Source organism: Lycorma delicatula, chromosome 5 (genome assembly GCF_047948215.1).
Source record: "Lycorma delicatula isolate Av1 chromosome 5, ASM4794821v1, whole genome shotgun sequence".
Lineage (NCBI taxonomy): Eukaryota > Metazoa > Arthropoda > Insecta > Hemiptera > Fulgoridae > Lycorma > Lycorma delicatula.
In genome coordinates this window covers 180557291-180571241 of record NC_134459.1, presented here as the reverse complement: position 1 = coordinate 180571241, position 13951 = coordinate 180557291, and the positions used below count along the sequence as shown (strand labels likewise).

General features: G+C 28.5%; 1 protein-coding gene and 2 pseudogenes across 3 annotated transcripts in view; all 3 read left to right on the top strand.

Moving 5' to 3' along the window:
- Positions 1 to 13951, top strand: part of LOC142325654 (peroxisomal N(1)-acetyl-spermine/spermidine oxidase-like) — a 169881-nt gene that overhangs the window by 71365 nt on the left and 84565 nt on the right. For all 3 annotated transcript variants that reach the window (XM_075367681.1, XM_075367679.1, XM_075367680.1), the window contains one exon: positions 4315 to 4540. In XM_075367681.1, the coding sequence (XP_075223796.1) occupies positions 4315 to 4540 (226 nt within the window). The remainder of the gene's footprint in view (positions 1 to 4314; positions 4541 to 13951) is intronic.
- LOC142324653 (cytochrome c oxidase subunit 2-like) lies at positions 6806 to 10617 on the top strand (annotated as a pseudogene).
- Positions 11096 to 12170, top strand: LOC142324650 (cytochrome c oxidase subunit 3-like; annotated as a pseudogene).

Sequence of the window (13951 nt, the reverse complement as noted above, 5' to 3'; positions counted from 1 at the left end):
ATAATAAATAATACCATGAATATACAAACAATGTTATCACTATAATCGTAATGTATGTAATCAAAACTAAGTAAGTTTTCGAATGTTATTGATCATGTCATAAAAAGTAAACATGCAATTACTGATGTATATAATAATTTAGAGATACTGGAGATAAATAATAATAATAGAAAAATAGATGTTGTAGAAGACTAAACGTAATAGTACTTTAATAAAAAAAACAAACTGAATACATGATTCTTTATTTAACATGTAAGTGCCAGATCTATGATGCAAGGTTTTACCTCCAGCCCAGCTGTGTATTTACCAGTGCTCTCTGCATTCATGTATATATCAATTTGATACAAATGATCCATACAGAAATATCACTACATATCAGAATGATACACATTGGATGTTGTATGAAAGAGGATTTATTTTAATGACAATGCATAGTATGCTGAATTTTTATGTTTAATCTTGTAATTTTTAACTGCTAAAGATGAAGTAATTTAACTTTTGAAAGTGCTTCAGTTGGATAAGTTTTGTTACCATTTATTGACTGTATTTGGTGATTTTGATATTATATTTAATTATATTATTCTGTACAGTGGATGATATTGTTTGAAAAAAAAAATTATACGTATATTTAAGAAAAAAATTACTATGTGTAGTAATTATACAATAGTAATGAATCGATTTTAGTTTTATTATTCTGCTACATATATTTAATGAGGTTTTATTGTAAAATTTTATTCCTGACACCATTACTAGAGGTTTTATTTTGAAAACATTTTTTGGAATAATTGAGCATAGATCTACTGCTTCAAAGATGTTTTTTCATTGTGTGCAATTGTCTGTTAGGTCTCATAATTATAAGGTTATAACGACTACCAAGAATATCACGCCAAGTAATATTTTTGGTACATGAAGAGAATTGTGTTGACAGCAAATAGTATGCTGACTCCACCAAAATGCCGGTGATATTTTGGATCTATGAGTGACACTTACAAGTTCATCACATGAGATGACTGTATAGTCAGCATTCTTATTCTAGAGAAAGTAGCCCTTAGTATGTCTTATGTATGAGGTGCTTTTGACAAGTTGCAGATGTAAGAAAGCTTTAAACAGATAGTGTTAAGCAGTAAATTAGTGTGCCCCTTTCATTTACGAAATTATGCGTCATATACACTGCCTTTTGCCAGGAGAATATATAGGAGATTCAGAAAAGACTATAACTTTGAAGATATCTAGAAGTTTATTCAGAACATTTATATAATCGCTTAAGATGTCATTTTATTGTGCTGCGTATCAAATTTTTCCCAAAACAGTCACTTTGGTTTGATGCTATCACCATTGATGATAGGCAGACATCCCATCTGAAATTAATTTTTTGTCAAACTCGATTCATCACATCCAGTGACATTCGTGCAATTGTGATGATTGTTTGATTTTTTAATACTGTAAGATTGGAAGGTAAGGGTGGAACAGACACTTCATATTTAATAAAATCCTTCCACAAAAAAAACTGAACGCCATAAAATCCATAGAATAAGGTGGCAATGTAGTTACAGCAGCTCCACTGACCTGATCTATGCAAGTAATGTAATGTATAGTTGTACACTGTATACATATTAATGGCTTAGCAAGTTTTATTTTAACAGCAGATTATAATTAGTCTGATAAATTAATTTTATCAAATACTTTTTTTTAATTAGTTTCTTTATGTAATTTTTCCTAGATTTCTGTTTTAAAGTGAATTAAAAAAAAATTAAAGCTTTAGAAATAATATATGTTTATCTTCCATCAATTGAACTAAAATGAACTACTATTGTAATCTGTTGTCAGATAATGAAACTTGCTTTAATTATTTATTTAAATTTTTATTTATTTTTTTTAATATAATTTTTTTATAATTTAGATATATTATTTAAGGCAATTATTGTGTTTACATTTTACTTGTATTTAATACGTTTTTATTATTTGTATATTTCGAAGCGTAAGGGTTTTTAATTTGTTGCTATTCTTTTCTAATATTGGCATTATTTCTATATTTGAAAATATATGTTTATTTTCCGTAATGTGATCGATATAATTAATTTTTGTGTATTCTTTTTTTGAATAAATGTTATAGATATGCTGTATAAAAATTTGTTCTTTCATATATAAAACCGGCATTTTGACCTTGTAAAGAACTGTGCATTTTAACCAAAATATTATTGAATGTACAAAGTTTCATATTTTCTATTTACAAATGAATGGAAAGCGGGTTATAAACGAAAGATGGAGTTTCTTATTAAATTGAAAGGGAATCTCAGCTTTATGTTATGAAATGAAAAACTTCACTGTGTGTAAGAATTATAAGTAAAATAAGATAGTTATTAATAGTTTAAGGAATGTAGTCATTTCATGTATGCAGAGTATTTGATACAAACTTTGTACAGCATTTCTCTGTTGTACTATTCATAGTTAATTGCCTATTTGAGCTTTTGTTCACTTGCATTCTGCGAAAAGTCTTCATTAACTATTACTTCATTATCATGATAATTCTCATGCAAGCCGATTTCAGATTTATTATCCTATTCACCTATAGCAGTGTTACACAAACAAAATCAGGTTTGCAAAAACCCATTTAATCTGTAGATAATTTAAAAATGGGAGTTTCTCCTTCAGAATCCCAAAATCATTTCTCACTATAATTGTTGTATCGGTTCAGTTAAATCTTCATTATAGAGTCGACTAGATCGTTTGTTGCAAGAGGATGCAGCCATTCTTTTAGGGATAATTTGATCCTGTCATTATTACAATTCTGGAACCTGCACATTAAACCACACTCTGCTTCCATATGCTTGTAAGTGTCTTGCTTATTAACACTTGCATCATTCACGCTCAATAAAATCTAGCGCTAACATAATAAAATGAATAATCTGGTTCTCTAATTACATGTTTGTTGAATGATCTACATATCTGTCTACATAATGAATGATATTCATTTTCTTGAGGGTTACATCCACAACCCCAATAGCAAGCAGAATATGGGAAATATCATAAAACTTCTCCACTGTGTTTAATACATTCTCTGGCTGATGTACAACGTGTGGAAATTTTTATCGCGCTGATAACTGTATGGTACACGCTAGATTTTGCTACTCAGTGCATATTGGGTACAGTATGCTGAGGGCAACGTGGTAGCGTTAGGTGTCAGCTGTCTTCTTCGGAAAGCAGAACTCAATATTATCTCTCGGGGTGAATTTACTGATGTAGGTGTCCCTCGGGGCATCTGCATCGGTGGCATCTCACGTGTCCGGGCTGAACACTGTGGAATGTGATCAGTTTTTAGGGCAAGAAGATGTCCTCCGTTAAAGCCATTGTTGGCAAGGAACAGAGGGGTTGGTGTAGCGACCTGACACGCTACGAGGCAGGATCTTCTCCCCTCGGGGGGGAATTGAGATGGCTACAGAACGCTACTATCGTCCACTACTAGCAAACAAGTGAAGAGCAATACTTTACTCTAATACTGTACTCTAATGTTGCAAATTTTTTTTTTGTTTCTGTTAGTAGGATGTTGCAGTCTATAAACTATGTCATTAAGTAATAATAGTAATTTAATTGAACTCATTCTAAACCTTTTTAAACTCATATAAACTTCAAAAATTTAATTTATATGAAATTATACACCTTTTACAGAAAGTTGTTACAAATTTGTACTTTTTAAATGTTTTGGTTGTTTTACAGATGTAGAATACACCTGTAACTTATGCAATTTCACTTAGGTATACAAGGCTTAATTTGTATGTTTTCTGCAACACAGGTACACTTCGCTTATTGCATTTGAAGAATTATTTGTAACTTGTACTTCTGTGGAATAGACCTGATAGTTTTGTAACGATTGTGATGTCCCGCAATACTGAAATTGAAATTTATCAATTTCTTGAATGTTGGATGATATTTAACAACGATAAATATCCCGATCGCTAATGATTCAACATCACAGTTTATCAATATTCAGTGAGGTTTAACCATCTACTTTTGGTATTTGTTAGCAGCTAAAATCAAAGTCAGTGTCACTTAAAAAAAATTTCCACGTTATTAATTTTAATTATGCAAAATACTTAGCTTTATAGACATTTTTATTATTACTAACTCTTGAATCATCATATTACCTTCCTGGAATCAAATCTGGTTTGTTCTTTATACATTATTTTTGTAATCTGATAAAGCAGTATTGACAGAAGTATTTTTCTTATTATTGACAATTTTTTGTTTGTTTTTTAGATACTTGGAAGTACCGTCTCATTCATTTTAATTAATGATTTATTTCATTTTCTTTTACAGATACTTTAAATTTATCGATGATGAAATGCCAGGTTTACCGGATGATATAAGATATGGTTACTTAGAATGGTTGCATCAGTTTCAAAATTCAGTGGATGGCTCAGATTCATGGCATCATACATCTGTTACATCTAATGTTGTTTATCGTGAATGTGACGGTAACAGTCTTATAAAATGGAATCTAGGTGGATTTTCAAATATTGTTCAGCTTATTTATAATAAATTTGTAAGTATCATATACTATACCGGTAAAGGATTATATTTGTTGATTTCTTTACTTTTTATCATTAAAATTAAAATAAGCTCCTGTTTTATAAATTTATATTTAACTTCTTTTTTTTTATTCTATAAATGTGTATTTAAAAGAAAATAGTTTTAATATGGAAACATTTAACAAATAGTAAGAGGACTTCACAGCAGTTCAGGTGAGGTTTCTTGTTGTTACCTTATTCTTAGCTAGTAATTAAATTTCATGTTCAAACGATCAAGTTGAAATTAATCGACCATATTTTTTCACATTTATAAAATCTGCAACTTATATACATTGTCAGATAGGGATAAATAAATATTAAAAATAAAGAGATAATTTACTACAATTCTCGCAACCTGATTTAAGTACATCAAATTTCAATTGTATATTTGTAAATTTATATTCTATTTTGTATTCGTAAATAGATATTTCTCTAAAATAAATGATATAAATTTCATTTTCATTGCTGCTTTTTTTAAGTTAAAGAAAGCTTAACTTTTCCTCCTCTTTTGTTCTGAAAGGTGTTGAGATTATCATTTGCTGCCGACAGTTGTTAAACCTGAGCCTTCAGATGCAGCCAGTTACTTTAAGAGATGCTCTCAGAGTTCCCTTCTGGTCTTAAATTTCATCTTCTTTTCTTGTTACTCTGTAATATTTTTTTCACATTTCTTGAATCGTATTTAGTCAGACTTTCCAATATTTTTTTCTGGGATTTTTCTTTTTAGTTTTTGAGTTTCTGTCTGTAAACATCCTACCTCCTACCACCTGGTTGGTTGTGGAGCTGTACAGTTCAGTTATCAAGGTGCATGGTTTCAGTGTAGTAAGGGTACTTCAGAAATCCGTAGATTGTAGACTTAGTGCCTAATATCTGAGACAGTTAAAATGAAGTTAGGTTACAGTCATAAACTGAGGATTAAATAAAGGATTCAATCCTCAGCTCCTGGCCAAAATTATTCACCGGTCTAGTATTACATTCAGGTTTGTTATCTAATTTTCTACTGAATTTGCTCAGCTTAGCGGGGTGTTTTTTGCGAGTTAAATGTTGTCGGAGTAAGAGACATTAGAGAATTTTCTTGCATCTCTCTTACATATTCTTTAATTATACGATTCAAATGATAAGCATGATTATGCCACAACCGATACGGTTATCTTCAACACATCTAATTCCTCCACAAAACATAAAAATATGCAGCTTTTTTTTTACACATGTTATATCTAATAAACACCTACATGTCAACTGACAACTGTATCGTAGAGCTCAACACATGTTTGGCTGTGCATGTAATACTTATAAATAATGTTTTACATAAAATACAGGACAAATAATAAAAAAACACGTAGTGACAGAAATACTAATGCTACTGTAAACTAGTAAACAATATACAAAATTTTCAGGAAAAAAAAGCTATTCTATTAAAATCACAAAAATAAACACAAGATCTCACGATATACGAACACGTTACAACCGCCAAAGACAATAATCCTAGATTACACAAATCAAACTATAATGGCTGCACAAATATTACATAAATTAAACCGAATGTACATTCATCGCAATTACAAAAAACACATACATCAGAATAAACCTTTTCATGATTAGTCTTTGTATTCAGATGTTAATTACAATCTGTAAATTCTACTTACATCAATTATAAAGTTTACATGAACTCAGTATACATGATTTCATTAAGCGATTTGTGAGATTTATCTTAAATATAACATTTACAAAAACAACATACTAAATGAAAAGTACAACACAAATTGGATATACTATTATAACCATACTAAACAGGATTCCTTCTCGCTTTGTTAAGAGTGCTGTTGACAGCATTTACAACACCAGTGAAGAAGAAACCGCGTAATAGTTTATAAATAGCCTTCTAGAAGTTTATTAAGATGCATTAAGAATGTAATGTGTACTTATTATTCTATAGAAGTGTAAACCTATTACTTATAATTTATTACTCTAACTTATTACTTACTACTATCTAAAAGTGTTAACTTTATTTTTTTGTCATTTTGATGTTAATTTTTGTAGCATTTTGAATTTTCATTCTCTTTAACATCGGTGCTGGAATCTTTCCATTATTTGATCTGATGTTATTGTAAGACATCAGAAGGGGAGCAGTGTTTATCCTTTCCCAGCTTTGCCCTTGACAAACGTTTATTTCAGATACGCCATAGGGGTTTTTAATGACTTAATTTTACAATATTTAGGGCACAGTTGCAAAACAGATTGAAATGATCAGTAAATTTAGGTTTATTATGGTCAAGTTGATTATGATATATAAAAAAAAAGGAAAAAAACAATGGATTTTTATACTCAAGCAAGATGCCTGATTAAAGGATTACTTTGATGAAGTAAATTAAGTGAAACCTCACTCATGCTAAATTGTAAAATCCAGAATTAAACTGAAACTAAAGAAATCAAAATTCTTAATGCATCACACATCCTTTTACAAAAAGATAAGCTAAATTAAGCTTATGGGTTCATACCCCATCGATGAATAAATTCTCTTTTTAATTAAAATAAATTTATCAAAAACAATATTTATCACAACAATAACTGTAAGAATTATTATAACAATATCCTCCAACAGAATAATATTCTCATGAATATCTATAGAAATTAATTTAATTTCTTTTCTACCCCTTTTAAAAAAAATAAATAAAATAAATGAACAATCTATGAAATATTTAATTATTCAAAGAATATCATCATCAATTATAATAACCTCAATAATTATTAACGCTATCATTAACTGCCCCATTAATGAAAGAATTTTAATAATAATGAGAATTTTAATAAAAATAGGTATAATCCCATTCCACCTATGAGTACCAAGAATCATACAAATAATAAGATGAGAAATATGCATAATAATGATAACTATACAAAAAATCATTCCTACAATTATTGCAACCCAAATAACCAGAATTAAACTAATGATAACATCAATAATTATATCAATAATCATGGCACCAATCTCTGGAATAAAACAAACATCACTAAAAAAATTAATAGCATACTCATCAATTTCAAATTCACCAGTAATAATCTTTTCATTAATAATTTCAAAACAACAATTTACTTTCCTATTAATTTTATATACCATAATCAGCTTAACCATAATAAACACGTTCAAAAAAAAATAATATCAATTTTTTAAACCAAATTAATACTCAAACAAATTTAACAAAAACATCTCTAATAATTTCATCATTATCAATAAGAGGTATACCTCCAACTACAGAATTTTTAATAAAATGAATAATTATAAAATCAACAATTTGTATAGCACCAACAATTCCATTAATTATACTAATTTCATCAATTATGTCAACATACATATACTTGAACATAATAATCCCAACAATAACCAAATCAAACAAATAAAAAATAAAAAAAATAATAAAAAAAGAATCAATTATCCCAATTATCTTAAATTTAATAGGAATTCCAATAATAATAATTTTTAAATTAAACTAAAAAGAAGGATTTAAGTTAAAAAAACTATTAACCTTCAAAGTTAAAATTATTATTATAAATAAGCCTTAGCAAGTAAATGCACCTCTATATTTGCAATATAGAATCATAATTGAATACAAGACAAATAATGAGAGGTTTAAAACCTTAAATAAATTTACAATCTATCACCTAAATCAGCCATCCCATTTTCAATGAATAAATGAATATTTTCAACAAATCACAAAGATATCGGAACTCTCTATTTTATTTTTGGGCTCTGAGCTAGATTACTTGGAACAATAAGAAGAATAATTATCCGATTAGAATTAATACAACCAGGATCTATAATTAAAAATGACCAAATTTATAACACCATCGTAACATCACACGCATTCATTATAATTTTCTTTATGGTAATACCAATCATAATTGGAGGATTTGGGAACTGACTAGTACCTATAATAATTGGTGCACCAGACATGGCATTCCCACGAATAAATAACATAAGATTTTGATTATTACCACCATCAATCACACTTTTAATTGCAAGATCAATTGTAGGGTCAGGATCAGGAACAGGATGAACTGTTTACCCTGCTCTCTCAGCCCAAATTGCACATTCAGGACCTTCAGTAGACTTAACTATCTTTTCTCTTCACATCGCAGGACTAAGATCAATCATAGGAGCAATTAATTTTATTTCAACAACAATAAATATACGACCAAAAGGAATAACTATAGAAAAAATACCCCTTTTCTGTTGATCAGTCCTAATTACAGCAGTTCTACTACTAGTATCATTACCAGTTTTAGCTGGAGCAATCACGATACTATTAACAGACCGAAACTTTAATACTCATTTTTCGACCCCACAGGAGGGGGGGACCCAATCTTATATCAACACTTATTCTGATTCTTTGGACATCCAGAAGTATATATTTTAATCCTACCAGGATTCGGATTAATCTCCCACATTATTACTAACGAAAGAGGAAAAATAATAACATTCGGCCATCTAGGAATAATTTATGCAATACTAGCAATTGGTATTCTAGGATTTATTGTATGAGCACACCACATATTTACTGTAGGTATAGATATTGACACATGAGCATACGTCACCTCTGCAACTATAATTATTGCAGTATCAACAGGAATTAAAATCTTCAGATGAATGGCCACAATACAAGGAATAACAAAAAAAAAATCACCCCAAATAATTTGATCTATAGGATTTGTATTTCTATTTACTATTGGAGGATTAACAGGAGTGATTTTAGCCAACTCTTCAATTGACGTAATTTTACACGATACATACTATGTTGTAGCCCACTTTCATTATGTACTATCAATAGGAGCAGTATTCGCCATTATAGCAAGAATCATTCACTGATTCCCACTAATAACAGGTATAAGAATAAATAAAAAATGATTAAAAATTCAATTTTCAACCATATTTTTAGGAGTAAACATAACATTCTTCCCACAACACTTTTTTAGGTTTAGCGGGAATACCACGACGATATTCAGATTATCCAGATAACATGACATGAAACATAATTTCATCCATAGGATCATTAATTTCAATAATCAGAATTATAATATTCATATTCATTATATGAGAAGCCATAGCATTTAAACGAATTTCAATCTTTAAAAACAATAAATCATCCTCAATTGAATGATTTTCAATTACACCACCCCCTGAACACTCATTTAATGAATTACCACTAGTATCTAAGCCATTCTAAGAGTGGCAGAAAATTGCCATGAACTTAAAATTCATTAATAAATTAAAAAGTAATTTCCTTAGAAATATCATCATGAATAAAATTTAACATAATAAATAGAGCCAGACCAATCATAGAACAACTATTAAATTTCCATGATCACACTATAATAATTCTATTATCCATTACAGTAACAGTAACAATTATAATAGCAACAATAACAAAAAATAAATGATCAAATAATATATTAACAGAAAATCAAATAATAGAAACAATCTGAACTACAATACCAGCAATCATTTTAATTTTTATTGCTATCCCATCAATTAAAACCTTATACCTAATAGAAGAAGTAATTAAACCATCAATTACTATTAAAACAATTGGACATCAATGATACTGATCTTATGAATATTCTGACTCCAAAAAAATAGAATTTGAGTCATATATAAAACCACAGAATGACTTATCATCATTTCGACTAATTAAAGTAGATAACCGAATAATTATCCCATTTTCAACACAAATCCGAATAATCGTATCATCATCTGACGTAATCCACTCTTGAACAATTCCATCAATAGAGTAAAAATAGACGCAATCCCAGGGCGACTTAATCAAATTAGCCTAATAACTAAAAACCCAGGAGTATTTTTCGGACAATGTTCAGAAATTTGTGGAATAAATCACAGATTCATACCAATCACTATAGAAAGAATTAATATAAAATCATTCATTAAATGAATAAAAACATAAAACTAATAAACATTAAGTGACTGAAAGAAAGTAATGGTCTCTTAAACCAAAATATAGTAAACATCGAATACTCTTAATGAAAGAAGCTAGTTTAAAAAAACATTTAACTGTCAAATAAAAAATACATTTAATGTGCATCTTGATTCCACAAATGTCTCCTATTATATGAAACATTATATTGATATTAACAACAGCCACAATCATAATAAACATAACAAAATTATTCTTTATAACTAATCTAAACCCAAATAAAAAAAAATAAAAATAAATATTAACTGAAAATGATAACTAGACTATTCTCAACATTTGACCCAACAACTAAACTTTTACAAAGAAACTGAATAATTATAATAATAACAACAATAACTTTACCAAAATGATATTGAACCAAAAAATCTCGAATAAATATAATAATAAAAATAATAGAAAAAAAAACTAATAAATGAATTTAAATTAATAACTCATCAAAAAGAAATCTTAATCATAGTAATATCAATCTTTACATTTATCATAATCAGAAATATAATAGGATTAATTCCTTATGTATTCACATCTACAAGTCATTTAGTAGTATCAATGTCAATTGCATTACCAAGTTGAATCATAATTACAACATACAGATGAAAAAACTTCACAAATGAAATATTCAAACACATACTACCAAAAGGAACACCCTCAGCCATTTCACCAATAATAATCCTAATCGAAACTACAGGAAATCTTATTCGACCAATTTCACTAGCAGTTCGATTAACAGCAAATATAACTGCAGGTCACCTACTAATAACCCTATTAGGAAACACATCATCTATTAAAATCTTAATATTCATTATACCAATTCAAATAACCTTAACAGCATTTGAAACAGCAATTTCAATAATTCAAGCATACGTATTTGCCACACTTGTAACTCTTTATTCTAGAGAAGTACCCTATGAAAAAAAATCATCCATTTCACATAGTAACAAAAAGACCGTGACCAATTGTGCTATCAATAAATGTAATAACAATATTGACAGGAACTGTAAAATGAACCCAAACAAAAGAATATAACCTAATAATATTAGGAATAACCTTATCAACAATATCAATAATATTATGATGACGAGACATCACACGAGAAGCAACATTCCAAGGAAATCATACAAATAAAGTAAAATCACTAATAAAAATAGGAATAATTATATTCATTATCTCAGAAATAATATTCTTTGTATCATTTTTCTGAATATTTTTTCACTCAAGACTAGCACCATCAATTGAAATTGGAATAAACTGACCACCAAAATCCATTAAACCATTTAATCCATTAGAAGTTCCTCTACTAAACACAATTATCTTAATCTCATCAGGAATTACAGTAACATGAGCACATCACAGAATCTTATCAAATAAACTATCAATATCAAATAAATCACTAATATTAACCATCCTTCTAGGATTATAATTTACATTTCTACAAAAATGAGAATATCAACAATCAACCTTCACAATAGCAGACTCAATTTATGGATCATCATTCTTTCTAACCACAGCATTCCACGGTATTCATGTAATCGTGGGAACAACCTTCATTATAATCTCAATGGTACGATGCATAAAGATACATTTTTCAGCCAGACATCACCTAGGTTTAGAAGCAGCAATCTGATACTGACATTTTGTAGACGTAATTTGATTATTCCTATATCTTTCAATTTACTGATGAGGAAAATAATAATAATCTTTTTAGTACAAAAAGTATAATTAGTCTCCAACTAATAGATTAAAAAACTATTAAAAAGATAATCAAAATTACAATAACAATAATTTCACTAAGATCAATCATTATTATAATAATAATATGATGTTTTTATCATCAAATTTATACTGTATTTTGGGTATAAAAAAATTAAAAAATTTTTAGTAAAAATATTTGGGTTCTATTTGTCTTCTCTTGCTCAACAGCTATCTTATGCAACATTTTTAATAACAGCCATGACTTGAAAAACAGATAAAGTATCAGAGATCATAAAAAATTCAAAATATTTTCAAAATCCTAAGTTAGCATCCACGGGACTCTGTTTTTCCTTGTCGTCTACATCAAACCAGATACAGTTTGACTTTCAATGTTGAAAATTAAAGTTTAAAAAAATTGATATTCTAAATGTGGATTCCATTCAGTCCCCTTGTTTTTGGGGATTTTAATGTTTATTAACCGAGTAATTATTTACTTCAATAAGTCAGTCAACTTGATGCAATATTATCAACGAGGATAAAGAAATCATATTTCACTAACATTTTCTCATTTTTAAAGAATGCGCCTGTCATTTTGATATTAATCAAAATGCAGACAAACACATCTACATACATCTTCTGAAAATTTCCATAACTTTATTTTTTTAGGCTGAGGGAGTCATGAAACGTCAACCCTAGCGCCTAAAATGTTTGCTATACCTTGCCTTTGTATTATGTTGCTGCAATAGCAATAAAGGTATGAGCTATTTTTGCATTGGCTATTTCAGAAAATGTATTCCACTATCATTACTAATAAATGTAAATAACTAGTAAGTGTAATTTATGTCATTGATGATATCTGAAAATCTTGTCCCTATTGTGAAGAAGCAAATATACTCGTATTAATTTTTTTATTTACAAATTATAAGTTTGTTTAAATTATTATTTTTTTAATCTACCAAAATTGTTTTTTTTTTTTGGTGAAGTTTAAATCAAACCCTATTCAATTTCTATAGGATTTTTTTCTTATGCACCTTCTTTCTATTCAAAATTCAATTTTAATTTAAGAAAATATATTGTAGAAGTTAATTCATGTCACGTTTTGATAGGTCATTTTCTAGGCTATAGTAAAATAAATTCTAGGTTTAGTAAAGTAAGTAAAAATAAATAATATAGTAATAAATAGTTTAAATTATGAAAAAAGCAGTTTCCAAGATGTTGATTGACCACCATCTTTAATGTATTTTTAGTATGACGTATTGTTATTTATTGATGAGCTAACAATTACAAACTTTTTTGAAAATTTCTTCTGAATTTGTAAACTAAAACTAGGAAACTTAAAACTGAAATAACAATAAAGTTAGCTGTGGTAATTCCACCCTGAAATTTAAAGGTAAGTTTTAAAGGTTATGAACTTATGAATATCACTATTCCTACACACGCACTTTGAAGTTGTGGTGAATTAATCAACAAAAAATAAACATGATTATATAGTTAGGAAATTTACTTCTATTTGCTATGACAAAAAACTGTTTTGTTAAATATTTTTTTTTGTCTTCAGTCATTTGACTGGTTAGATGCAGCTCTCCAAGATTCCCTATCTAGTGCTAGTCATTTCATTTCGGTATACCCCCTACATCCTACATCCCTAAAAATTTGTTTTACGTATTCCAAATGTTGCCTACCTGCACAGTTTTTTCCTTCTAACTGTCCCTC